A 26566-nucleotide genomic window follows, 5' to 3' on the forward strand; every position below is an offset into this window, starting at 1 on the left:
AAGGGTGTTTCCAACCCAGACCATTCCAGGATCACACTTGGAGCAGTGTCCAGCTGTCAGAGCAGAGGTTGGAGTGCTCCAAGCCCCGAATTGGGCAGCACTGAGGAACCAGAGCCATTCCCATCTCATGCAGTTGGGTAACACCATGGTGTTCCCATCCAGTTCTCCACAGGGAACGCAAGCCAAGGGACAGATCCAAGGAATACTTGCACACACAGGCTGTTTTGCACCTTCCTGATCTGTGTGCTGGAGTTAAAAAGAGAATTTTTGCATTAACTGTGCACATTTCATTCTGAAGCCTGACTGGCAGATTTTAAGCAGGTGTAAGTGTCTGGGATAAAAATGATGGAATTAAATGGATAAGAAACATTTCCACCCAGTCTGCTTCAGGAGTTAATTTGCAAGTCAAATATCTCCAGAATTGGCTGTTGTACAGTAATTTGTCTCTGAAAAGATGAATTGACTGAGAATATGGGGAACAAATCCCTTTAGGGAAATCCGTGCTGTTTGTGTTTTGGTGCCAAGTGTTTGTAGCTACAGGCATCACATCAGGGCCGGGGGCTTGGAGTAACCTGGGATAGTGGAAGGTGTCCCATGGAATGGAGTGAGGTGATTTTTTTAAGGTCCTTTCCAGCCCAAACCATTCCAGGATTCCATCATCTCTAGACTACAAAGCAACAACAAACCTGAGCACATCATCTCTGGGGATGTCTGTGCTCTCTGTGCCCACCCCCTGGGATCACACACTTCAAATTTGTCATTTTTCCAGGGAAAAATCTGTGAAGAAACTCACTGCCCTCCCAGTCCCTCAGCCACTCACGAAAATTACAACAGCGGCCCCGGAGCCAGCCAAGCCAGGGGATAATCGGGAAGCAAGGAGGAAGGAACGTCAGACAAGGACTCCACCCAGGAGGTGAGAGAGCTGGGGGGTGGAGTGAGGCTTCATCTCTTGGGAGACCCAGCAAATCCCAGGTTTCTGTCTCCTGGAGGATCCAGCAAATCCCTGAGCACTGACTACCGGTGTTAAGGGAGAAATCCATCTCCCAGGGCAGGGAGAAAAAGGGGAGAGAGCTGGTGTGGAATGTTCCTGATTTGCCATGAGTGGCTCCTGCCTGTGGAGGCTGGGGGGAGGATGGAGTGGGTGGAATACAGGAAATGTGGCAAAATCAGGGTGGGAGTGGGGAAAAAGGCATTTCTGAGAGCTGCTGCTTGTGGAGGTGGCACAGTGAGGGAAAAGGAATATGTGGGATCTGTTTGGTCCCACCACAGAACATCATTCCCAGGAATATTCTCCACCACAGAACATCATTCCCAGGAATATTCTCCACCACAGAACATCATTCCCAGGGATATTCCCCACCACAGAATACCATTCCCAGGATATAAACTGGGAGAAGTGGTGGAAGGGGCCAATCATCCCTCAGGGAGGGCTGGGCTTCAATCAGAGGGTGCTGAGCAAATCTCTGGTTTTCTCTTGGGGTTTTCCCCTCTCCTCTCTCTCTCCCCCATTACAATTCTCATTCTGGGGGGGTGTTTGCTGCCTTGCAGGAGGACCATCAGTGGCAGCATCAGTGGCAGTGCCAGCAGCTACAGCGGGTCCAGCTCCCGGTCGAGGTCCTTGTCCCGCTCTCTCTCCAGATCTCATTCCAGATCATCCTCTGCCTCAGTCTCCCACTCTCCCTCTGGGTCAAGGAAATCCAGGTACAGCCCTGAGCCTTTGTGATCTTTATTTAACAGCAGAGATTGTGACTGTTGTGCGCTGCTTTGGTTTCTTGGAGTGGAAACTCTCCGGCAGTACAAGCTGCAGGTGCCAGGGAGGTGGCACAAGGTTGGGTTTGTGTTACAGATCCCAAGGTCTGAATTGTGATGGGAATGCAGTGCTAGAGAGGGCAGGGAGTGATAGAACAAGATACAATGGCCTTAAACTGATAGAGGGGATATTTAGATGGGTTATTTGGGAAAAATGCGAAGGTGAGGAGGTCCTGGCACAGGTGCCCACAGAAGCTGTCCCTGGATCCCTGGAAGTGTCCCAGATCAATTTGGACAGGACTTGGAGCAGCCTGGTTTTTTTGGTTTTTTTGGTTTTTGAACTGGATGATCTTTAAGGTCCCTTCCAACCCAAGCCATTCCATGATTCCCTGATATTTCCCTTGTGGTTTACTCAAGGAAATAATCCTGTCATGTGTGTCCGAGCACCCATTTAACCTAAATGGTGACCAGAACAACTCCTCCTGGCCAGGGTGATCCCAATCCTAATTAAACTACAAATGAACAGTTTCAGGCTATGGAGCTGGGCTCTCCTGAGCCGCTCCTACCTCTGGTTCCTGCGTGTCCTTAGGGGAGATGCTTGGCCTGTCCAGAGAGGTAGGTCAGAAAATCCCTAAAAGGCACAGCTAATATTTGTCCTTTGCTGGCAGAGTTGCAGGTCCAGTTCCTTTGTGTTTAGCCCCAAGTGAATAGTTCCAAGTCTGTTGGTCTGTGGGATGTGTAAACAGCAAACTCCTTCCAGCAAAGGGAAACAAACCACTCTCAAGTCATTCCTTCAGGTTCTTTTCATCTCTTCACACAGAGGAGTCCCTGAATGCTCACAGGCAGAGCCTTGAAACACAACAGCTCCCTGGCACAGGGGTGTAAGAGTAGTCCTGTGGTGTAAAACCAGTGGATGGAGCAGGACTGGGCTCTGAGCAGCTGCCAGTTCCCATCTGTGAACTCTGTGGAGCTCCGAGGCCCAACATCCGCGTTATTGTACGGAAATCCCGGCTTGTTTACACCGTGCTTGTCACGTTCATCAGCCCAGCCAGGGGTGATGCAAGAGCTTCAGAGAGCACCAGGGCATGGGTGGGAAGTGTGAGCACACAGGGGCTGCCTGTGCTGCTCCTGTGGGAAGGGGAGAGCGGGGGAAATGCCCTGTGTGCCCACACCAGCTTTGCTGGGCCAGCCTGGAGGAGTTCCTGGCTCGTCCTGGCACCGTTGGAACAATCCATGAGGCCTCTCAGAACTCAGCTCCTGGTGCCAGGGGGTAGAGGCTGCCACAGCCCCTTCAGTCATCCCAGTGCAGCTTCCAGGCAGGGAGCCTGGGCCCTGCTGGCAGAGCAGGTCGTGGAACAGGCTGGAGAGGCTCCCTGAATATTCATGGAGTGGGATGGTTTGGCTTGGAAGGGAGTTTAAGCTCATCCAGTCCAACTCTCTGCCACCTTCCATAGACCAGATTGTTCCAACCCTGTCCAGCCTGGCTTGAACACTTCCCAGGACAGGCCCTGGTAGGAGATTTCCATCTTGGAGGCATCTCCCTGTCGTTGTCCGTCGTGACGATGGATGTGTGCCAAGAGCGGAATCCCTGCCAGGGAACCCTTGCCCTGAGCTGTAACAGTGACCTGGATGTGCCAGTGCACTCCCTGCTTTCACTCCTCGTTTTCCTGGGCAAACAGTGACCTGTTTACACATTGCCTTAATCCTGCCTATAAATAATCATTACTTTCTAGGCCTGCACCCGACAGCTTTGGGATTTTTCACAGCAGCAGCACCCCGGGACACACGGCCTCTGTGTCACACCTGTCGAGCTTCCCAACATCCAGCCGTGCAGGGAAATGCAAAAAGGCCTCGTTGCCTTCCTGAGTGTGATGAGCTGTTGGTTCTTGGCAGGTCCCTGAGCGTGAGCAGCGTCTCCTCCGTGTCCAGTGCCTCGTCCAGCAGCAGCTCCGTGCGCAGCGCCGACTCCGAGGACATGTACGCCGACCTGGCCAGCCCCGTGTCCTCGGCCAGCTCCCGCTCCCCCACCCCGGCCCAGCAGAAGAAAGGTACAGGCACCTGCTTTGGTGGGATTTTATTCCTCTAGGGAGTCTTTGGAGAAGAAAGGAGGAGCAGAGATCCTTCCCTGGGAGTACTGTGGGCTCCAGGAAAATCTCTGAGCAGAGGTGACACAGGAGCCCAGAGGTTCTGTGGAGGAGAGAGGCTGTGGAGCAAATTTACATCCACATTCTTCCTTTCTTCCATCCCTGTGCCTCTGGTTGTCTCATCCCTTTTCCTGCCTGGCAGTTCTGCCTCACCCCGTTCTCCTTTTCCCTTGGAAGCTGACGTAAATCTGGACAACTCCAGTGTCACATTGTTCTTCTGTGCTCGTTCCAGACCTGTGGCAAAAGCCTTTTGTTCTTTGTCTTTTCTGTTCCTCTCTGTGGAAGTGCTGGCTTCCTGAATCCCTTAACCCCCAGGCCCACGAGCTAACTGCTGTGGGCTTTTCCATCCCTGGAGCAGCATCCTCTTGCCCAGAGGGAGAGCAGGCACCAGGAACCATTCCCAAGTCACACTTGTGCCCTCTGCTTTCAACAGGAAAGTCAAAAAAAGAAGACAGTGCTAAAGAGGAGAAGAGGAAACGGGATGTGCCCGCTCAGCTCCTGAAATCAGCCAAGCCCACCCCAGGAAGCAAATCCCAGCAGCTGCCCCAGGGCCAGCAGCCCTCGGCCCCACAGGCGCAGCAGGGCAGCTTCAGCGGGCACAAGGAGATCAAACTGACGCTCCTCAACAAGGTGGGATTCCCTGCTCCTGGCATTCCCTGCTCCTGGCATTCCCTGCTCCTGGCATTCCCTGCTCCTGATTCCCTGCTCCTGGCATTCCCTGCTCCTGGCATTCCCTGCTCCTGGCATTCCCTGCTCCTGGCATTCCCTGCTCCTGATTCCCTGCTCCTGATTCCCTGCTCCTGATTCCCTGCTCCTGATTCCCTGCTCCTGGCATTCCCTGCTCCTGATTCCCTGCTCCTGATTCCCTGCTCCTGGCATTCCCTGCTCCTGGCATTCCCTGCTCCTGATTCCCTGCTCCTGGCATTCCCTGCTCCTGGCATTCCCTGCTCCTGGCATTCCCTGCTCCTGATTCCCTGCTCCTGGGATTCCCTGCTCCTGGCATTCCCTGCTCCTGGCATTCCCTGCTCCTGATTCCCTGCTCCTGATTCCCTGCTCCTGATTCCCTGCTCCTGATTCCCTGCTTCTGGGATTCCCTGCTTCTGGGATTCCCTGCTTCTGGGATTCCCTGCTCCTGGCATTCCCTGCTCCTGATTCCCTGCTCCTGGCATTCCCTGCTCCTGATTCCCTGCTCCTGGCATTCCCTGCTCCTGATTCCCTGCTCCTGATTCCCTGCTCCTGGCATTCCCTGCTCCTGGCATTCCCTGCTCCTGGCATTCCCTGCTCCTGGCATTCCCTGCTCCTGATTCCCTGCTCCTGGCATTCCCTGCTCCTGGGGGCCTGAGCAGTGGTGGGGATGGATCCCCGTGGCCGGGGGACAGATCCTGGCAGGAGGGGAGCTCCTGGCTCGGCACTGTTGGGATGAGCTCAGCCGGGAAGCTCAGGGGCTGGCTCGGAGGGTGGCACACAGAACCAGTCTGGCAGCACACACCCTGTGGTGGCTTCACTTTGGGACTGTGTTGGCGGCTTCCCTGGGGCACATTCCTGCTGCAGCTTCCAGGCTCTTCCCCGCTTGCTCGAAGGTCCCGCGTGTGCCGCAGGTCCCGCGTGTGCCGGGGCCTTTCCCACCGGGAGATGCTCTGGGAGCGCTTCGTGTTCCAGCCCAGAGCGGGCTGGGAGCAGAGTCCGGAGGGAGAAGGGGCGAGTGCCTCAGTTTCCCGGGGTGCCCAGCTGGCTCGTGCCCTCCCCACCGATCCCGCTGCCCCGGTTTGGGGCCCTCGGCGCAGATCCCAATCCGTGTGGGGGAGTTGGGCCTCGTAGGTTTGCTGCTGGGGCAGGGTGTTGGCCCCATCACGTGGGCAGGTTCCTGCTTTTGATATTTTGCTCTGCCTGCCCAAATTCCCCAGCACGGTCTGAGGCTGCAGATTTCTCTACTTCCCTGTGCTCTGACGTGAGGAGGCTTTATCAGGCAGGAAGCTGCTCGGGAGGGAGGAGTGTGCAGTGACACATGACAGCCTGGAAAAGGCACGGCTCCACATGCCTCCTCATCTGCTATCCTTGGTGCTGCTGGAAACAAAAACAACATCCCAGAAAGCTGCTGTTTTCCTGTTCCTATTCTGAAATTAGTGCAGCCCTAACCCCGGTGCAGGGGGGTGTTGCTGTTGGCTTCTGGTGGTTGGGAATGATGTGGATTCAGGGATGGCTGGGACTGGCGTGTGTTTGTTGGGAAAGGTGTTTGCAGGAGCCAGGCAGCACAGCCCAGGGAATGGCTGTGCCTGTTTCCCTCTCCAGAGGGAAGTGGCTGCTCAGCTCCGTTGTTTGAATTCCATTGCAGGCAGCTGACAAAGGAAGCAGGAAGAGATACGAGCCAGCAGACAAAGAGAGGCCAACCTCTCCTCCAGCCAAACGGGCCAACCTGTCACCTGACAGAGGTGAGGCATCAGCCAGGCTCCTGCTTTCCAACAGCTGGGAAGATCCAAAACCTCAGAGTGGGATTGCCACCTGATCATGGTGGGGTACACATTGTGCCCAGTGTGACTCTGCTGTGTCCCTCTAAGCCCCTCTCCAAAAAGAAATAACCCTTTGGCTTTGAAGATGGGGATTTCTCACCTCCACATCCACCCCACAGCCTCCTGCTCACTGCTGCTGGCCTTGGATGTGGCTGTGGAAATCAGGTTTAGATTGGATATTAGGGAATGGTTTTTTTTCCCAGAAAGAATTGGAACAGACTGTCAAGGAGGGAATCCTCATCCCTGGAAGTGTTCAAAAAACGTGTGGATGGGGCACTTGGGGACAGGGTTAGTGGTGACCATGGTGGTGCTGAAGGTTGGATTGGATGATCCTAAAGATCACTTCCAAAGCTCAGCCATTCCACGGTTCCGAGTCACAGGAATTTCCTTTAGTGCATCCCGGAGTTTTCCCAGCCCCACATCCCGGGGGAGCTGTCCCTGCCAGCCAGGCTGGTGCTTGGAAAGGCTGGGCTGGAGGGATGCAATCCCTGCTGCATCAGCCAGCCTGGGAAATGAGCGGATTGCCCCACCTCGGGGTGACACAACCCGCTCTGCCCTGCATGTTTAGAAAGACCTGGGCTTTCCAAGTGTTCTCCTGGGCCTCAGTCCCCCCCAGCAGCAGGAAGAGCTCGGAAAAGCGAGCTGGCAGCCCCAGCCAGGGAGCTCAGTGCCACCCTCCAGCCTCTGCCATGGCTGCCAAGAGGCAGAGGGGGTGAGGGGGGAGTTGGCAGCCAGAGGTGGCCGCCGGTGACGTCGGAGCTGCCACGTGATGTTGTTTTCCCTGGTGGCTCAGCTGTAGGTGGATCTTGTTGACTCTGGGTGCCAGCCAGCAGAAGGTCTGTGCTAATAACCTGCAACATTCACCTCCTGCAAGGGCAGCCTGCGAGGGACTGCCCGAGGTTGAAGTTCACTGGGGTCTGGTTCACACACGAGTGACAGGGCCAGGCCAGCAGAGTTTCCAGAGACACATCCATGCCACCCTCTGCTTCCTGTTCAAAAGCAATTTTGAAGCTGTAGCAAATCACAGAAGCACAGATTGGTTTGAGCTGGAAGGGACCAAAAACCAGAGACACCTTTCCACTACCCCAGGCTGCTCCAAGTCCCATCCAGCCTGGCTGTGAACACTTCCAGGGACGGGGATTCCAAGCCACAGAGCCCCAAATCCAATGGCAAAGATGCCCTTGGCTGAGTTGGGATGGAGCTCCTCGGTATCCCAGCACCAAACTGGTCAGTGCTGGTGGCCCAAGTGTCACCTGTTGTGTATCCTGCAGCCGTGGGCTGGAGCTGTCCCAGTGTCCATCCTCAGGAACAGAGGGACGCCCTGGCACACACAGGGACTGGGCACCTCTGCTGCCTCAGCTGCTGCTCCAGCTGGGGTCACTGCAGGGTGGCAGCTCCACAGGCTGCCTTCAGCTAGAATTCCTTCTGTTCCTGGGATAACCCAGCTGCTCCCCAGCATCCCTGAGTGCCCAGGGCAGCTCCCTTTGTGGCAGGGCCTGGCAGCTGAGCCGTGCTGAACAAACACGGGGGTGCTGCTGCCTCGGGGCAGGCCCCGCTGGCTCCGAAAGCGGCAGAGCTGCCCTCGCCTGTCCCTGCTGGAGCCAATACACCCTGTGACCTGCCAGGGCAGAGCCAGCAGCCAAAATGCCATGGAAGAGCCTTGTTCCAGCAGCTGGAGGGTGAGGAAGGGCCAGTGGAAGGTGATGTGTACAGATGACCATGGGCCACAGCCCTGCCCGGCTTCTCTGCTCCCCCTGAGCTGCAGGGGGCACACACTGAGGTTTTCCAGCTGCTGCTGGACTCGGCATTGTTTGGGCAGGATCTGGTCAGTCACTGCAGGCAGGGGGTGACCTGTGCCTTGGTGACACACAGGAAAATGAAGGAATGTCCTTTTGTTCTCCCCAGGCTCTCGCGATAGGAAGGCGACTGGGAGACTCTCGTCCCCCAAACAGGAGCGGCAGCGGGGCCAGAACCCAAAACCTTCCCCTGCACAGGCAGACAGGTGAGTGCTGCTGCTTCTGCTGGGCCTCACAGCTCTCCAGGGCTCCAGCCCTGCTCCTCCAGGGCTCCAGCCCTGCTCCTCCAGGGCTCCAGCCCTGCTCCCAGGCTCTCCAGGCCAGCAGTTCCAGTTGCCATGGAGCACAGCGCAAGGAAGGACGCCTGGGCAGGTGCCAGGGGTGCCAGGGCTTCGTGCAGAGCCTCCAGTTGAGCTGTGCCAGCTGGGAGAAGAGCAGGAGCACCAGCAGCCAAGTGGGTCAGGAGAGAGCTCAGCCAGTGCCTCTGCAGCTCGTTAGCACGGTGTTAATGAGCAACCCCTTCCCCTTCTGCCCAGCTCCTCCTGGCACCTCTTCCAGTGCCTGACTCCCCATTTCCCAGCCTGGCACACCCTCAGCTGCTCCCCTTGCTGCTGTCACATACTCAGATGTGTCCCCTGCATGGGACAGTGCAGTGACAGCCCTGGATTTGCACCTTCCCATCCAGGTGCCAGGTGACCAGCTCAGCCAAATTCCTGTCAGGCTGTGCCTGCTGCAGCGCTGGGAATATCCCAGTGCAGGGCTGGATCTGTGCCTCTGGGGACTCGAGGATTGGGGATTGAGGGGATGCTCCAGGGCTGCTCTCCCCTCTGGGTCTCACTGCAGCCACACTCAATTTAATCTTGAGAATCTGGAAATCCCCAAGGAATAGACGGTTTTTTACTCTTGCAGCCAGTTTTCAACCCAAGGCCTCCACCCATCTCCTCTTTTCTCCCACCTGCTCCTGGAGCCATGGGTTACATGTGGCAATTCCTGATATTTTAGTTTAGCTGAGAAATTGGAGAAATCCTTCCCTGTGAGGGTGGGGAAAGCCTGGCAGCTGTGGCTGTCCCTGGATCCCTGGAAGCGCCCAAGGCCAGGCTGGACCAACCTGGGCTAGTGCAAGGTGTCCCTGGGCATGGAAAGAGATGATTTTTAAGGTCCTTTCCCACACAAATCCCAGCGTGGTTTAACACGAGCTCAACACAGAGCCTTTGGGATGCTCCCATCTCCTCTGACTCCCACCTCCCTCTCTCCCTGCAGGAAACGCCAGCTGTCCCCTCAATCCAAGAGCTCCAGCAAAGTCACCAGTGTGCCGGGCAAGGGCTCGGAGCCGGGTCCTGCGGCTGCCAAGGGCAGCAAATCCAGCACCCTGTCCCGGCGGGAGGAGCTCCTGAAGCAGCTCAAGGCGGTGGAAGACGCCATCGCCCGCAAACGGGCCAAAATCCCAGGAAAAGTATAGTGGGCCGTGCCCCTGTAGTGACTGTTGATGTTTTTATAAATAGTGGAAAACAAAAAAAAAAAAAAACAAACAAAAAAAAAAACAAAAACAAAAAAAGGCGGCCGCTTTGGGATTTTGCAGTTCCTCGTCTTCATTTTGGCCGCGGTTCTTTTTAAAAAAACAAAACAAAAAAACAAACCCCACACAACACACACCAAACAAAGAAAGAAACAAAAATTAAGGAAGTTTTTTGGCCAGCCAGGAAAAGGCTGGTGATGAACGGCTCCGGGAGGGAGCCGTGTAAATTGTGCACAGAGGACTCCGGCCCCGTGGGTGCTCCCACTCCTCCTGTGTCCCCTCTCCTCTTTGCTAGCCTCCAGTTGTATTCTCCTAGTTAGCCCTGCTGTGTGTTGAGTGTCTTCAGCAATGCAGTTCTAGTCCCGTGTGCCGAGAGAGCCGAAAACTGCTGTGAACTGCTGGCAACACCCCTCCTCCCCCAGGAAAAGAAATATATATATATATATTCCTGCCTCAGTCCCCTCGGGAATGACCTGTCGTTTCTTTGGAGCAGGGGATCGGTTCAGTTGATTTCCCAGGAGCCCTGCAGGTGTTGTGGGCGTGTCTGTCTGCCAGGAGGGCCCTTCTTCCTTTAATTTTTCTGTTTTGTTTTGGTTTTTTCTTTTTTTTTTCTTTTTTTTTCTTTTTTTTCTTTTTTTTTTCTTTTTTTTTCTTTTTTTTTTTTTTTTTTTTTTGGAGGGATCTCCCTGAAATAAAATATTTTGATAACCAATTTTACTTTTTCCTGCTCTTCTCTGCATCTCCCTTGCCCTGGGGTGGGGAAGGGCTGTAGCCCCCTCACTTTGGGGGTTTTTGGGGTGTGAGCAGCTCCGTGGAGCTGGAAAAGCTGAATTTCCTTGGGGAGCAGCCAGTGTGAAACCAGTGTGAAACCAGTGTGAAACCAGTATCCCACTGGTGTGTGATTGCCCTGCCTGGAAAAGTCAGGGGGTCCCTCTGAAGAGTCCCCCGAATTTGGGGAGCAACGTTTGGGAGCTCTGAGGGTCCCCATGGATTTCCCAGGCTCCTCGTTCCCAGTATGGAACCAGTATCCTACTGGTGTGAGGTGTCAGTGGGGGGACATCATCTGGGGGTGCTCCTGACAAACCCCTCTCCTTCAGAGAACAATTTTTGGGATCCCTGGAATTCCCTAACCCCTAAGATTCCCTATCCCCTGGAATTCCCTACCCCTGGAATTCCCCATTCTCAGGCCCTACTCCTTGTTCCCAGTGTGACCCCAGTGTCCCGCTGGTGCTGTCGGAGGCCACTGGGCCATCCCGGAGCGGCGCTGGCAGCCCTGGAGCCCTTCCCAAGGTTGCCCAATTTGGGATTTCTGCCCGGGAGTGCGATCCCGGTGATCTCACGGTGCCGGTGACACAACAGGGGGATGCCCGTCCCCGTGTCACCAGGGCAGCCCGTGTCACCCCTTCCCACCTCCCTCCCGAAATTCTGGAGCTGTTTCTCCCGGATTTTCGGCTGCCACGCGCAGAGTTCAAAAGGAAGTGCCGGCCCGCGGGGAGGAGGAAGGAACCTGGAGCTGGAGTTTCCAGGTGTGTGCACATCACCTGCCCGGCCCTATAAAAAGGCGGCGGCGGCGGCGGCGCTGCCACTCGCCAGCCTCATCCCTGGGGCTGCACTTCCCAAGGGCTTCCCCCCAAATTCTGCCGTGTTCCCCAAATTCGGGAGTGTTCCCTGCCAAACACCCCCCACCCCCCAAATTTTGGCGTGGTCCCTCGACACCTGGCTGATGGTAACGTGGGGTTTGGGGGGCTGGGGGATGTTGGGGGGCGAGGGGAGAGTGTGGGGTGTGCGTGTGGTGTGTCCTGGGTAGGGTCCTCTGAGTGTGTTCCACACCCTGAGCACGGCTCTGGGTGTGTGTAATTTATGTGTGTGTGTGTAATTTATGTGTGTGTGTAATTTATGTGTGTGTAATATATGTGTGTGTTACACACCCTGAGCACGGCTCTGGGTGTGTGTAATTTATGTGTATGTGTAATTTATGTGTGGGTAATTTATGTGTGTGTGTAATTTATGTGTGTGTAATATATGTGTGTGTAATTTATGTGTCGGTAATTTATGTGTGTGTGTGTAATATATGTGTGTAATTTATGTGTTGGTAATTTATGTGTGGGTAATTTATGTGTGTGTGTTACACACCCTGAGCACGGCTCTGTGCATGTGTAATTTATGTGTGTGTAATTAATGTGTCTGTAATTTATGTGTGTGTTACACACCCCGGGCACAGTTCTGTGTGTGTAATTTATGTGTGTGTGTTATACACCATGTGCACAGCTCTGTGTTTATGTGTGTGTGTGTAATTTATGTGTGTGGGTAATTTATGTGTGTGTGTTACACAGCATGTGCACAGCTCTGTGCATGTGCAATTTATGTGTGTGTAATTTATGTGTGTGTTACATGTCATGTTCAGGGCTGTGTGTAATTTATGTGTGTGTGTAATTTATGTCTGTGTGTAATTTATGTCTGTGTGTTGTACACCATGTGCACAGCTCTGTGGGTGTTCATTTTATGTGTGTGTAATTTATGTGTGTGTGTAATTTATGTCTGTGTGTAATTTATGTGTGTGTAATTTATGTGTGTGTGTAATTTATGTGTATGTTACATACCCTATGCACAGCTCTGTGTTTATGTGTGTGTAATTTATGTGTGTGTGTAATTTATGTGTATGTTACATACCCTGTGCACAGCTCTGTGTTTATGTGTGTGTGTAATTTATGTGTGTGTGTAATTTATGTGTGTGGGTAATTTATGTGTGTGTCACACACCCTGAGCACAGCTCTGTGTGTGTATTTTATGTGTGTGTGTGTAACTTATATGTGCTACGTGTCATGTTCAGAGCTGTGTGTGTAATTTGTGTGTGTGTTACACACCTTGAGTACAGCTCTGGGTGTTTATTATGTGTGTGGGTAATTTATGTGGTGTTACATACCCTGAGCACAGCTGTGTGTGTATTTTATGTGTGTGTGTTTATTATGTGTGTTACATGTCATGTTCAGAGCTGTGTGTGTAATTGATGTGTGTTATACACCATGTGCACAGCTCTGTGTTTGTGTGTGTAATTTGTGTGTGTGTAATTTGTGTGTGTATTTTCTGTGTGTAATTTGTGTGTGTGTATTTTATGTGTGTGTATTTTGTGTGTGTGTATTTTGTGTGTGTTTATTTTGTGTGTGTAATTTGTGTGTAATATGTGTGTGTGATTTGTGTGTGTGTGATTTGTGTGTGTGTGATTTGTGTGTGTGTGCATTTTGTGTGTGTGTAATCTGTGTGTGTAATTTCTGTGTAATTTGTGTGTATTTTATGTGTGTGATTTGTGTGTGTGTATTTTATGTGTGTGTGCATTTTATGTGTGTGTGCATTTTATGTGTGTGTGTATTTTATGTGTGTGTGTATTTTATGTGTGTGTGATTTGTGTGTGTATTTTGTGTGTGTGTATTTTATGTGTGTGTAATTTGCGTGTGTGAAATTTGTGTGTGTGTAATTTCTGTGTAATTTGTGTGTATGTATTTTATGTGTGTGATTTGTGTGTGTGTAATTTGTGTGTGTGTAATTTGTGTGTGTGTGATTTGTGTGTGTGTATTTTATGTGTGTTACAGACCATATGCACAGCTCTGTGTATTTTGTGTGTTGCACACCCTGAGCCCGGCAGTGCGGGTGTTTTCCCGCCTGTGTCCGTGCTGTTCCTGTGTGTGTGTCCGTGTGTCCGTGTGTCCGTGCCATTCCCGTGTGTGTGTCCGTGTGTCCGTGTGTCCGTGCTGTTCCCATGTGTGTGTCCATGTGTCCGTGCTGTTCCCGTGTGTCTGTGCTGTTCCCGTGTGTCCGTGTGTCCGTGCTGTTCCCGTGTGTCCGTGTGTCCGTGCTGTTCCCGTGTGTCCGTGCTGTTCCCGTGTCTCCGTGTGTCCGTGTGTCCGAGTGTCCGTGTGTCCGTGCTGTTCCCATGTGTGTGTCCGTGTGTGTGTCCGCGTGTCCGAGTGTCCGTGCTGTTCCCATGTGTCCGTGTGTCCGAGTGTCCGAGTGTCCGTGTGTCCGAGTGTCCGAGTGTCCGTGTGTCCGTGTGTCCGTGCTGTTCCCGTGTGTCCGTGTGTCCGTGCTGTTCCCATGTGTCCGTGTGTCCGAGTGTCCGTGTGTCCATGTGTCCGTGCTGTTCCCGCCTGTTCCCAGCGTTCCCCCAGCCAGGGTGTGATGCTGCGGGTGTGAGCACACCTGGCCACTGCTGCCTCGGAGTTCCTGCACATTTCTGGGTGTTTATATGTGTCAATATACAGAAATATATGTTTGTTTGTTTATTCTAATAGATTTACATATTATATATTATATATTATATATTTATATTATATAAATCTATACATATTATATTTTATATATTATATATTTTGTATTTATATATTATATATCTATATTTCTATATTACATATTTATATATAATATATTTATATATTAAATTATTATAACATATATTAAATACATTAATTCATATTTATTTTATAAATATATATTTCTATCCATGTCTTTATATTTATATTTATATTTATATTTATATTTATATTTATATTTATATTTATATTTATATTTATATTTATATTTATTTATAATTTATTTATATTTATTTTGTCTATTTAGAAATGTATATAGATATCAAAAAATATATATAGAAATATATATAGAATATATGTCAATATAGGAATATATATAGAATTCATATACATATAGAAATTTATATAGATATATAGATATAGAAATATAGATACAATATATGTAGATATAGAAATATACATAGAATTTATATAGATATAGAAATATAGATACAATATATAGATATAGAAATATATAGAATTTATGCAGATATAGAAATACATATAGATATAGAATTATATACATTTCTATAACAGAATAGCTATCTATAGATAGCTAAAATATATATATTGATATATATAAATATATATAGAGATATAGAGAAATATATAGCTATCTATTGATATATTGATATAGAGATATAGATATATAGATATATACAGAGATATATAGATATATCTATAAATATATTGATATATAGATATATAGATATATAGATATAGATAGCCTGCTATAGACACAGACACAGATATATAGATATAAATAAAGACAGATTTATGAATATCTAGATAGAGACACACAGAGATATACAGAGATGATCTACAGACATCCACATACAGATAAAAATATACAGATACTATACATTAGTATCTATATATATATTAGTATCTGTATATTTTTATTTGTATATGGATATCTGTATCACCATATGTCTCTCTATATATATCTAGATATCTATATCTATATCTCTATATATATCTATATCTATTTATCTATCTATATATATCTATATATAGATAAAAATATATAGATATAGATATAGATATATATAGATATAGATATAGATATATATAGATATAGATATATATAGATATATAGATATATAGATATATAGATATATAGATATCTGTATCTAGGCAGATCTCTAGCCATATAGAGATTATCCATGCAGGGAGACATGTGGAAATAGTTATTTGGGTAATATTAGCTAATTAGCTAATAGATATTGGATAATATTTGGATATTGCGGCACACGGTGCCCGGGCGCTGCGGCTGCACAATTGCACCCTGGGGAGGGCTCTGCTGGATCCCTGCGTGTCAAACAGCCCTGGCTGGGTGTGTGGCACTGGCACTGGCATTGTCACCGTCACTGTGTGTGTGTGTGTGTGTCACTGTCACTGTCACCATCACTGTCACTCTGTGTGTGTGTGTGTGTGTGTCACTGTCACTGTCGCCATCACTGTCACTCTGTGTGTGTGTGTGTGTGTGTGTATCACCATCACTGTGTGTGTCACTGTCACTGTCACCATCACTGTCACTGTGTGTGTGTCAGTCACCGTCACCGTCACTCTGTGTGTGTGTGTGTGTGTATCACCATCACTGTCACCATCACTGTCACTGTGTGTGTGTGTGACTGTCACTGTCATTGTCACCGTCACTGTCACTGTCACTGTGTGTGTGTCACTGTCACCGTCACTGTGTGTGTGTGTGTCACTGTCACTGTGTGTGTGTCAGTCACCGTCACCGTCACTCTGTGTGTGTGCGTGTGTGTGTGTATCACCATCACTGTCACCATCACTGTCACTGTGTGTGTGTGACTGTCACTGTCATTGTCACTGTCACTGTCACTGTGTGTGTGTCACTGTCACCGTCACTGTGTGTGTCACTGTCACCGGTACTGTGTGTGTGCGGCTGTCACTACCACTGTCACTGTGTGTGTGTGTGTGACCGTCACTGTGTGTGTCACTGTCACTGTGTGTGTGTGTGTCGCTGTCACTGGCACTGTGTGTGCGTGTGCTGTCCCTGCAGCTGTCACTGTCACTTTGTGTGTGCGTCTGTCCCCGTGGCAGTCACTGCCACTGTCACTGTGTGTGTGTGTCACTGTCACCGGTACGGTGTGTGTGCGGCTGTCACTGCCACTGTCACTGTGTGTGTGTGCTGTCCCTGCAGCTGTCACTGTCACTGTGTGTGTGCGCCTGTCGCCGTGGCTGTCATTGTGACTGTCACTGTGACTGTCACTGTGTGTGCCTGTCCCCGCTGGTGTCACTGTCTCTGTGTGTCCCTGCGGGTGTCACTGTCACTGCTGTCCCCGTAGGTCTGTCACTGTCACTCTGTGTGTCCCCACAGGTCTGTCACTGTCTGTGTGTGTCCCCACAGGTCTGTCACTGTCACTCTGTGTGTCCCCTCGCCTGTCACTGTCACTGTGTGTGTCCCCACAGGTCTGTCACTGTCTCTGTGTGTCCCCACAGGTCTGTCACTGTCACTCTGTGTGTCCCCTCGCCTGTCACTGTCACTGTGTGTGTCCCCACAGGTCTGTCACTGTCTCTGTGTGTTCCCACAGGTCTGTCACTGTCACTCTGTGTGTCCCCTCGCCTGTCACTGTCTCTGTGTGTGTCCCCACAGGTCTGTCACTGTCCCTGTGTGTCCCCACAGGTCTGTCACTGTCCCTGTGTGTCCCCACAGGTCTGTCATTGTCTCTGTGTGTCCCCACAGGTCTGTCACTGTCCCTGTGTGTCCCCACAGGTCTGTCACTGTCCCTGTGTGTCCCCACAGGTCTGGCTGGCTGTCCTGGCCCTGCTGGCGGCTCTGGGGCAGTGCCGGGGGCTGCGGCGCTCCGGGGGCGGCTCCGCTCCCTCTGCCGTGCGCTGCTACAGCGGTGCCGAGCTGGGTGCCGAGGCTCCGGAGCAGCTGCTGGCGCGGAGGCTGCGCTGGGACCGGCAGGTGTCGGTGCAGCTGGTGCCGCAGCTGGAGCTCCTGGAGGCCGGCGGGGCCCGGCGGCAGCGGCGGCACCGCCCGCCCGCCTGCCCCGCGCTGTCCCTGCGGGCCGGGCTCCGCAGCGAGCCCCACGAGCGCTCCATCTCCCCGTGGCGCTACCGGTGAGTGCCGCCCGCTCCCCGAGCCCCTCGGCCGCGTCCCCTCCCTGCCCCCACCGACACAGCCGAGCTGGCGGTGCGAGGGAAGGTGTCGCCGTGTCCCCGCAGCATCGACGAGGACGAGAACCGCTACCCTCGCAAGCTGGCCTTCGCCGAGTGCCTGTGCAGCGGCTGCGTGGATGTGAAAACCGGCCGGGAGACGAGCTCGCTCAACTCGGTGACCATCCACCAGACCATGCTGGTGCTGCGGCGCAAACCCTGCCCGCGGCCCGCGGGGCTGGGGCTGGTCACGCTGGAGGTGGATTACATCCGAGTGCCCGTGGGCTGCACCTGCGTCCTGCCCCGCACCGCCAGCTGAGCCCTGCCCCGGTGACCGTGTCACCGCCCCCGCCCGTGCTTGTTTTAGAGCACCCGACCCCGCTGGGGTGTCCCCTCCCCTGGTTATTTATGAGTTATTTATAAGCCTTGCTGCCGGGGGGCTTTTTGTACCCCCTATTTATTGCTGACCCCCCCCCCCCGCCCAGCCACGGCTGTGACTCCAGGGCCAGCATCGCCCCACGGTGCTAAAGGCCCCCCGGCTGGACCCTGTGAGTGCTGCTGAGACACTCACTGGTTATTTATTCCCCCAAAAAGCTATTTATTGTCTCCTCTCTAGTGCTATTTAATGCTGCAAATAAAAGCCTGGCACAGTGGTCGCTCTGCTCCCGGCCGGGGCAGTGTTGGGGTGTTGGGATGTTGGGAATTGGGACAGGCACCTCCACGGGTGGTGCCCGGCTGTGGGACAGCCCTCACGGTGGGCAGAGCACCAGTGCAGCAGGGCAGGAGGAACTGGGAGGTGATGGGGAGGCTGGCAGGGCACGGGGGTGCCCCACACCCCCAGCCCCGGGAGGACCCAGCCCTGGCACCCCGACACCCACACCTTTCCCATGGCTCTGCCCCCGGGCACCACGGCCCACGGAGCTGGTGCCACCTGCCAGGGCCACTCCACCTGTGCTGGCAGCACCTAGAGGGGCCCTGGGCCACCTGCACCCCCTGAGGGGCCAGGGTCTGCGTGGGGAGGGGGCAGAGGGGGGCCTGGAGCAGCTGCTGATCCCAGTGGGATCAGGGATTTGGCACCCACATCACACCGGGGAACTTCCTGCACCCACAAGTGGGACTGGGAAGGGAAATGCTCCCCACATTCCCTGCTGGGGGCTATCCCAGGTTTTGGGGGCTCCTTTGGGACTTGCTGTGCAGCTCCCAGTTCTACCCCACTGATGGCTCCATAAGGATTTTGGGAGGGGACCCTGCCCTGGCTATACTCTGCACATCCGCATCCTGGATTTGCCCATAATTGCACTGTTTGTCCTCAAAACACCTCCCCAGTCCTGTCCCAGCCACCCCAGGAGCAGGCCAGGAACGGGAGGATTCCCCCTGCAGCAGGAGCCAGGGGCAGCCGGTGCCTTTCCCACTTTTTATTGCAAGAGCAACTGCAGAAATGACAAAAACCAGGGAGAGCCAGAGCAGAGCTGCCTGATCCCCCCCAGGGCGCAGGGGATTCCCTGAGAGCTGGAGTTCCACAGGGATTTGGGGATCCCCCAGGAAATTGGGGGGTTCTTGGAGAGTTGGGACCCTCAGGGAGCTGAGCTTGCCCAGGGATTTGGGGTTTGGAGCCCCTGGCAACAGGAGATTCAGAGGGAGCTGAGAATCCCCAAGACTTTGGGGCACCCTTAGGAGCTGGGAAGTCTTTGGGAGCTGCAGATCCCACAGGAAACTGGACATCCTTGGGGATTTGGGGAGGTCCAGGAGCTGGGGAGCTCCTGAGAGCTGGACACTCCACAGGGAGTTGAGCAGCCCCAGGGATTTGGGAATCTCCAGAAGTTGGGAAGCCCCCAGAGGCTGGAAACCCCACAAGGAGCATCACATCCATGGCAATTTGGGAGCTGAGCATCTTTGGGGATTTGGGGACCCCCAGGAGATGGAGATCCTGCAAGGAGCTGAGCATTGCTGGGGGTCTGGTGATGCCCAGGAGCTGGGGACCCCACAGCATCACTGGGGAATCCCTTGGGGATTTAATGATCCCAGGGATCTGAGCATCACTGGGAGCTGGGGACCCACACCAAGGAGCTCAGCTCCCCCGGGGTTTTTGGGGATCCCCAGGAGCTCGTTCCCTGCAGCAGATCCAGGAGCAGCTGGGAAGCAGGAGCAGGAGCAGGGCAGTGGGGCAGGAGGATCCCCTCTCATTCTGCCTCCACAGGGATGGGGTTCACCTGCCCCCCCATCTCCAGCTGCTTCTTGCGGGCATCGGGGGGGGGTCGGGGCGGGGGGTTGCTGGGGGGCTGCTTGATGGTGCCCCCCACTTGTGGCCGCTCCCGGGGCTTCTGCTCGATGGGTCTCCACTCCTCCCCTCGAACTGCAGCCTGTGGGATGGGCAACAGTGCCAAGGAACAACCCCCACCCCAAAAAGGGGCTGTTTGGGGCAGGGAAAGCACAGCTGGGACCAGAGTGGGGGGAAAGGAGGATGTGACTCCACCCCGATCGGGACAGGGTTTTCCTGCAGCCCAGTCTAGGGATGCTCTTGGAATTCACACGGAAGTACAGGTCCATGGGTTTAGGGGTGCCCTCCTGCTCCCAGCCCCCCAAAAGCCCCTCTGCACTCACCAGCAGGTAGATGCCGCTGGCGATGCCCAGGCAGACGGTGCCGAGGATGGTGGAGAGGAGGAAACCGGCAGGGACAGCCAGGCTGTGACAGAGATTTGGTGCTCAGAGGGAGTTGGGGGGGCTCAGCTCCCAGTCCCAACCCTGCACCCCACTCACGCGGCGTGAAGGACGGCTCGGATGTAATAATTCCTGGTGAGGGGCCCGAACAGCTTCACCACGGCTGTCAGGTACTTCTGGCCACTGCAGGGGGACAGCAGGGGGTCACAGGGGCTGTCCCCACCCTGGGGGGACACCCAGCCTCCAGGGACCCCATCTCTGCAAGGATCACCCCAAGGAATACCCCCGTGTTTGGGGGTACCAGGACCCGGCGGCAGGGGGGACACAGCACTCACCACCTCTCCATGGTGGAGCCCTTTTTCCTCTTGCTCCTGGGATATTCGAGCAGGCAGACCAGGACCCCTGCCGCGCTGCCGGAGCGTCAAGGAAAAGGCGGAACGGGACCGGGAATGGCCCCAAGGAACCGGGAATGGCCCCAAGGAACAACCCGCATCCCAAAAAGGGGTTTGTGTAGGGCAGGGAAAGCACAGCTGGGACCAGCGTTGGGAGGTAAGGATGTGACCCCGGCCCGTTCACACTTCCCATCCCGATCGGGACGGGGTTTTCCCGCAGCCCAGCCCCGGGAATGCTGTCGGGAAGGATACATGGAATACGCCGCGAAGTACCAGCCCTTGAACTGCCCCGCCACGGCCACGATCCCGCCCGTCAGCAGGACTGCGGGAACAGCCGGGATGGAGGGGTCACACCGGGACTACCGACCCCAACCCGGGATACAACCCCCCCAAACCAGGACACCAACCCTCAGCCTGGGATACAGCCCCCAGCTCGGGATATGCCTCCCCCAAACTCCGGACACAGCCCCCCGCAAACCCCCAGAGCGGGATTTTGTCCCGGGGGACACTCGGGACCCCCCGGATTCGGGAGGGGAACTGGGGGTTCCATGGTCCCAAGGACTCCAACATGCGGGATGCCGGGGAGATGCTGCGTGCGGGACCCCCCGGGTCAGGGAACTCCAGGGCCCCGGGGGAGGTTTTTGGCCTCGTGGCCGGAGGAGAGCGGAGGAGGAGACGACGGAACGGAGAGGGCAGAGGAGGAAGAGAAAAGGAGGAAGCGGAGGCTCCAGCCCCGCTGGGCCGGGACTTCCCGGCGCCTCCCGCCCGCACCCCCCAGCCCGGTGGGACCGGGACCCCCCTCCCCTTCCCCGGGCCCGTGTCTGGGGCACCCCCGGGGCTCGGCATCCCCAGCCCGCCGGGCGTTCACCCCCTCCAGAGCCCGGGGACTTTCCGAAGTGTCCGGGGCGCCTCCGCCCTCCCCGCCCGGCCCCCCCAGCCCCCCGTACTCACTGAGCCCTGCGGCGAGCGCCTGCTCGTTCGCCCACATGGCCCACTCGATCTGCCCCATGGCCCGAGCGCCTTCGGCTACCCCCGGCTCCGCTCGGTTCGGTCCGAGCGCCTTCGGCCACTCCCGGCTCCGCTCGGTTCGACCCGAGCGCCTTCGGTTACTCCCGGCTCCGCTCGGTTCGGCCCGAGCGCCTTCGGCTATCCCGGCGCGGTCCGGTTCGGCCCGAGCGCCTTCGGCTATCCCGGCGCGGTCCGGTTCGGCCCGAGCGCCTTCGGCTATCCCGGCGCGGTCCGGTTCGGCCCGAGCGCCTTCGGCTATCCCGGCCCGGTCCGGTTCGGCTCAGCGCAGCGCAGAGAGTTGGGCTCTGCTCGGCTCAGCCCGCTCGGGTTCTGCTCGGATCGCACCGCCCGGTGGGGCTCGGCTGGGCCCGGCCCGTCCCGGTTCGGCTCCGCTCGGCCGGTCCCGACCCGGAAGGCGGGTGAGGCGCTACCACCGCTGGCCACGCCCCCTCTGTATTAACCACGCCCCCTTCACACAGGCCACGCCCCCGCAGGGACACGGCAGCGACCCGGGGCCAGCCCGGGGTCACAGGACATGGGGGGGACAGGGATGGCGCGGGGGGACAGGGACAGGCCGGTCCGGGGGGACAGCGCTAACAACAGGGGCCATGCGGGGGGACAGGATCCGTGTCCCGCAGGGACATGTGAGGGACACGGTCAGTCCTGCAAGGGACAGGGAGGGGACAGGGGATGTGCGATGTGCAAGGGACAGGGGCCATGTGGAAGGATCAGTGACAACTTGGGGGCAAATGGGACAGGAGATGCCGCACAAGGGACGCAGGGGTCGTGTGGGGTGACAGGGCTGTGCAGAGGAGCAGCTCAGCCCCAGGGACTGTCCCCATCTCCTGTCCCCTTTGTGGCTGGCGCTGTTCCCCCCCAGCAGCACACACAGAACCCGACACCCCAAAACACAACTGGAACAGGAGCCCTCTATTTCCGTAGAAAAGATTAAAAACCAGCCCCGGGGTCACATCCTGCCCCAGGGCTGGGGAGGATGCAGCAGGCCCGGCTCAGGGTGGCAGAGTCCCCCCGGCGTGTCCCAGAGTGTCACCGGGGTCAGGCGCGGCTCCGGGGCAGCCCATCCGCTCCCAGGAGGTGCTGGCTGGGGTCATCCACGAGCTGGGGACCAGGGCCAGGCTGTGGGGCAGGACACGGCTCAGGGACACTGGGCAGCCCCACTGCCTGCAGGGCCACCCCTGCTGTGGGCAGGGGGCACCTCTGGGCCCCCAAAAGGTCACCCCACAGGTTGTGCCAGTGGGAATATGTCCAGAAATGGGTCCTGCACACCCACCCGGGGATGGGGAAAAGGATGGGGTCCCTCACACGGCCCTGAGGAGGGGGACAGGGCCCTATACACCCACCTGGGGATGGGGACAGGGATGGCGTCCCTCACACGGCCCTGGGGATGAGGACAGGGTGCTACGCACTCCCTTAGGAACTGGGACAGGGACGGGGCCCTGGACACCCCTGGGGACAGCAGTGGGGTCCCACACCCCCATGGGGGCAGGGATGGGGTCAGAACCCCCCCACAGAGGCCGTGTCCTCCCGGTCCCACTCCCCCTGCCCCTCACCTTGGTGTGCAGGATGTACTGGACAGCCCCCGGCACAGGCTCACTGACCACGGCGGCCACCAGCTCCTGGGACAGCACGGCCGAGCCCACGGGCAGCCCCCGCACAAACCTGTGGCACAGCGAGCGCTCAGTCCCCACGTCCCCAGCAGCCTCACACCCTCCCCCAGTAAGAACTGAGATTCCCTTACTGGTCCCCGTTGGTGCTGGGGGGGAAGCTGCGCCTCACCACCTCCACAAACTCGGCCACGGCCTCGTCCAGCAGGAAGATGACGGCGTTGGGGCCGGCGTCAAAGGTGTAGGCGACCTGTGGTGGCATTGTGGGGACGTGGGGACCTGGGGAAGGGCCAGGGTGCTGTGACACGCCCGGGGCCCCGCCGGTACCTTGGTGTGGCCGTGGTGGGCGTTGTAGCGATGTGCCAGCGCGATGATGTGGCGCGACACGTCCGTGAGGTAGAAGATGGGCGGGAAGGTGTCGAGGCAGGTGGCGTGGAACTGGTTGCTGTCCCTCATGGCCAGCTGGCCAAAGCCCTCAAAGTCCCGGTCCCGGATGTGCCGCATCATCTGGGCCAGGCGCTCGGGGACCACCACCTCTGCCCGGTGCTGTCACACCAGGGGGGTCACCGTCAGTCCGCTGCAGTGACACCCAGGGCAGGTGGGTCGTGGTCACCCCAGGCAGGCTGTGGCCACCCCAGTCTAGTGACATCCACGGCAGGAGGGTCACAGCTACCCCAATTCAGTGACATCCACAACAGGTGGGTTGTGGGCACCCTGAATTTGGTGATACCCACAGCAGGAAGGTCACTGTCACCCCAATTTGGTGACACCCACAGCACCGTGACCCTTTGGGTGTCACTGCACAGCCTCCAGCCCCGTTCCAAGGGAAGGGGACCCTGTCCCTGCCTGGGAAGGACAAGTCCCGTGTCTCCCTACCTTCAGCAGGGGACTGGTCTCCACACTGGTCTGCATCCCCGCCGTGCTCCCCACCGGCTTCTTCTCCCCACTGACCTGGGGGGACACAGACAGTGGGACACGGCCCCTCCTGAGCCCCACAAGTCCCAAACCCCACCCAAATGCCCTGCCAGCCCCTCACCACCAGGACGAGGACACGGAGCTCCGGCCAATGCGTCTCGGGGGCCACTTGGAGGGCCAGGCTATCGGTGCCATCGGGGCGCTCCCCGCGCTGCCACTGCACGAAGCCCCCGAACATGCTGCGACAGGCACTGCCCGAGCCCCGCCGGGCCACCTCGGACAGCTCCTCCTCCAGCCCATAGAGCCGGGCCAGCGCTGACACTGCGGGGACAGGCAGAGGGGACACCCCTGTCACCCCTCCTGCTGCTGCCACCAAGCCAGGCCAGCCAGGGAACAGAGGGGACACCCCCACCACCCCTGTCAGAGCCCTCCATGCCATACTGCCACAGGAGGGGACAGGTGACAGCAAGGGCACGCACCCAGGCAGGCGTAGCCGGCGGCAGACGAGGCGAGCCCGGCGGCAGTGGGGAAGTTGTTCTCGGAGGCGATGTGGATTTTGTAGGAAAGGCTGAGCGTGGCCGTGTCCTCACCGCCCCCGCGGCGCTTCCGGGCCAGGCGCCGCACTGCGGGGACAGCAGGGTCAGGGGACACCGGGGACAGTGGGGACAGCCCCGGGCAGGGGACGCTCACCCTCGCGCAGACAGGCCTGGACCCGCGGGTGCCCCACGTCCGCCTCCTTCCCGTTGAGCCACAGCCGGTCCTCCGTGAAATCCCGGCTGGCGGCCACCGTCGTGGTGGTCTTGAGCTGTGGGGAGAGAGCGAGGGGGCTCAGCCGATCCTAAACCTGATCCTGATCCTGATCCTAAACCTGATCCTGATCCTAAACCTGATGCTGATCCTGATGCTGATCCTGATCCTAAACCTGATCCTGATGCTGATCCTGATGCTGATCCTAAACCTGATGCTGATCCTGATGCTGACCCACCTGGTCCTGGTGCAGTGTCACGCTCAGGGAGGAGTTGATGGGCAGGATGAGGTCGGTGTCTCGCTTGCCCCCTGCAAGAGAGCACGGCATGGCACGGCTTGGAATGGCATGGAACAGTTTGGAATGGCACTGATGGACACAACAAAGCATGGCATGACAGCGCCAAGAATGGCACGGCACAGGCAGGAATGGCATGGCACAGCCAGGAATGGCACGGCACAGGCAGGAATGGCACGGCACAGGCAGGAATGGCATGGCACAGATTGGAATGACACGGCACAGGCAGGAATGGCATGGCACAGCCAGGAATGGCATGGCACAGCCAGGAATGACATGGCACAGGCAGGAATGGCATGGCACAGCCAGGAATGGCATGGCACAGGCAGGAATGACATGGCACAGATTGGAACTACATGGCACAGCCAGGAATGGCACGGCACAGCCAGGAATGGCACGGCACCGCCAGGAATGGCATGGCACAGGCAGGAATGGCATGGCACAGCCAGGAATGGCATGGCACAGCCAGGAATGGCATGGCACAGCCAGGAATGGTATGGCACAGACTGGAATGGCACGGCACGGCCAGGAATGACATGGCACCGCCAGGAATGGCACGGCACAGATTGGAATGGCATGGCATAAGCAGGAATGACATGGCACAGATTGGAATGGCATGGCACAGCCAGGAATGACATGGCACAGCCAGGAATGGCACGGCACAGCCAGGAATGACATGGCACAGATTGGAATGGCATGGCACAGCCAGGAATGGCATGGCACAGATTGGAATGGCATGGCACAGCCAGGAATGGCATGGCATAGGCAGGAATGGCATGGCACAGTCAGGAATGGCATGGCACCACCAGGAATGGCATGGCACAGTCAGGAATGGCATGGCACCACCAGGAATGGCATGGCACAGCCAGGAATGGCATGGCACAGATTGGAATGGCACGGCACAGGCAGGAATGACATGGCACAGCCAGGAATGGCACGGCACGGCCAGGAATGACATGGCACCGCCAGGAATGGCATGGCACAGATTGGAATGGCATGGCACAGCCAGGAATGGCATGGCACAGATTGGATTGGCATGGCACAGGCAGGAATGGCACGGCACGGCCAGGAATGGCACGGCACGGCCAGGAGTGGCATGGAACAGGCAGGAATGGCACTGACAGGAATGGCACGCCATGGAATAGCTTGGAATGGCACAGCTCGGAATTGCAGTGCAGTACGGCCTGGCCCGACACGGCCGGACCTGGCCCACCCAGCACAGCCCGGAATCGGTGCCGCCGCCCCCGGCCCGTGTCCCCGGTACTCACAGTACTTGATGACCGCGATGTTCACGGGGGCCGTGCAGGTGGCCATGGCCAGCCCGCGCTCCGCCGCCATCGCCGCCGCCGCCGCCGTCCAGGCCCCGCCCCCGCGCCATGCACGTGACCGTGGCCTGCGGGCGGTCCCGCCTCGCCATTGGTCGAGAGCGCAGCACCCGGTTGGCAACAGCCAATGGCAGCGATCGGACCACGGGAGGCACCGCCCCCTGAGCGCGCTGGGCAGGGCTGGTGGGGCGCCATTTTTGAATTGGGCAAGAAGCGCGCATGCGCAGATGCTGCCGGTGCTCCCGGTACCTGCCCGCGGTTCCCGGTACCGCTCCGGTTCTGCTCCCGGTACCGCTCCGTGTCCCCCGGACACCTTCCAAATTCCCTGTAACCTTCACTTCCCAGCCCTCCCAATATCCCCAGTGCCCTCGGAGCCCACCTGGATCCCTTCAGTGCTCCCCCGCGGAGGCCAGG

General features: G+C 56.3%; 4 protein-coding genes across 5 annotated transcripts in view; 2 read left to right on the forward strand and 2 right to left on the reverse strand.

Annotated features, from left to right (window-relative positions):
* The window catches only part of ZC3H18 (zinc finger CCCH-type containing 18), a 43479-nt gene extending 33137 nt beyond the window's left edge, over positions 1 to 10342 (forward strand). For both annotated transcript variants that reach the window (XM_058845729.1, XM_058845730.1), the window contains 7 exons: positions 770 to 913; positions 1549 to 1701; positions 3643 to 3797; positions 4327 to 4523; positions 6226 to 6322; positions 8306 to 8402; positions 9457 to 10342. In XM_058845729.1, coding sequence (XP_058701712.1) covers positions 770 to 913; positions 1549 to 1701; positions 3643 to 3797; positions 4327 to 4523; positions 6226 to 6322; positions 8306 to 8402; positions 9457 to 9655 — 1042 coding nt within the window. In that variant the 3' untranslated portion in view covers positions 9656 to 10342. The remainder of the gene's footprint in view (positions 1 to 769; positions 914 to 1548; positions 1702 to 3642; positions 3798 to 4326; positions 4524 to 6225; positions 6323 to 8305; positions 8403 to 9456) is intronic.
* A 556-nt stretch (positions 10343 to 10898) lies between these two features.
* On the forward strand, positions 10899 to 18453 carry IL17C (interleukin 17C). The gene is made up of 3 exons (XM_058845734.1): positions 10899 to 11438; positions 16829 to 17151; positions 17257 to 18453. Exons 1-3 carry the CDS (start codon positions 11076 to 11078, stop codon positions 17504 to 17506), a joined length of 936 nt encoding a protein of 311 aa, XP_058701717.1. The 5' UTR covers positions 10899 to 11075; the 3' UTR covers positions 17507 to 18453.
* A 134-nt stretch (positions 18454 to 18587) lies between these two features.
* Positions 18588 to 21376, reverse strand: LOC131582483 (cytochrome b-245 light chain). Its single transcript, XM_058845736.1, has 6 exons — positions 21189 to 21376; positions 20490 to 20559; positions 20181 to 20255; positions 19945 to 20028; positions 19789 to 19870; positions 18588 to 19547 (listed from the first exon to the last, which is right to left on the reverse strand). The coding sequence occupies exons 1-6, from the start codon at positions 21244 to 21246 to the stop codon at positions 19368 to 19370; spliced, it is 549 nt and encodes a 182-aa protein (XP_058701719.1). The 5' UTR covers positions 21247 to 21376; the 3' UTR covers positions 18588 to 19367.
* A 778-nt stretch (positions 21377 to 22154) lies between these two features.
* On the reverse strand, positions 22155 to 26254 carry MVD (mevalonate diphosphate decarboxylase). Its single transcript, XM_058845732.1, has 10 exons — positions 26096 to 26254; positions 24771 to 24841; positions 24476 to 24590; positions 24265 to 24408; positions 23907 to 24106; positions 23747 to 23821; positions 23198 to 23416; positions 23005 to 23120; positions 22817 to 22925; positions 22155 to 22382 (listed from the first exon to the last, which is right to left on the reverse strand). The coding sequence occupies exons 1-10, from the start codon at positions 26163 to 26165 to the stop codon at positions 22302 to 22304; spliced, it is 1200 nt and encodes a 399-aa protein (XP_058701715.1). The 5' UTR covers positions 26166 to 26254; the 3' UTR covers positions 22155 to 22301.
* Between the last annotated feature and the right edge of the window lie 312 nt (positions 26255 to 26566).

This window comes from Poecile atricapillus, chromosome 10 (assembly GCF_030490865.1).
Source record: "Poecile atricapillus isolate bPoeAtr1 chromosome 10, bPoeAtr1.hap1, whole genome shotgun sequence".
Lineage (NCBI taxonomy): Eukaryota > Metazoa > Chordata > Aves > Passeriformes > Paridae > Poecile > Poecile atricapillus.

Excerpts from the sequence above, each read along its gene's own strand:
- IL17C (XM_058845734.1), top strand. The coding sequence starts at position 11,076 with ATGCCCGTCCCCGTGTCACCAGGGCAGCCCGTGTCACCCCTTCCCACC. Across the intron at positions 11,439-16,828 it reads CCCTCGACACCTGGCTGATG|GTCTGGCTGGCTGTCCTGGC; the intron begins GTAACGTGGGGT and ends GTGTCCCCACAG. Across the intron at positions 17,152-17,256 it reads ATCTCCCCGTGGCGCTACCG|CATCGACGAGGACGAGAACC; the intron begins GTGAGTGCCGCC and ends GTGTCCCCGCAG.
- LOC131582483 (XM_058845736.1), bottom strand. The coding sequence starts at position 21,246 with ATGGGGCAGATCGAGTGGGCCATGTGGGCGAACGAGCAGGCGCTCGCC. Across the intron at positions 20,029-20,180 it reads GGCTCCACCATGGAGAGGTG|TGGCCAGAAGTACCTGACAG; the intron begins GTGAGTGCTGTG and ends GTCCCCCTGCAG. Across the intron at positions 19,548-19,788 it reads CCAGCGGCATCTACCTGCTG|GCTGCAGTTCGAGGGGAGGA; the intron begins GTGAGTGCAGAG and ends CCCATCCCACAG.
- MVD (XM_058845732.1), bottom strand. The coding sequence starts at position 26,165 with ATGGCGGCGGAGCGCGGGCTGGCCATGGCCACCTGCACGGCCCCCGTG. Across the intron at positions 24,842-26,095 it reads CATCGCGGTCATCAAGTACT|GGGGCAAGCGAGACACCGAC; the intron begins GTGAGTACCGGG and ends GCTCTCTTGCAG. Across the intron at positions 24,107-24,264 it reads CGCCGGCTACGCCTGCCTGG|TGTCAGCGCTGGCCCGGCTC; the intron begins GTGCGTGCCCTT and ends CTGTCCCCGCAG.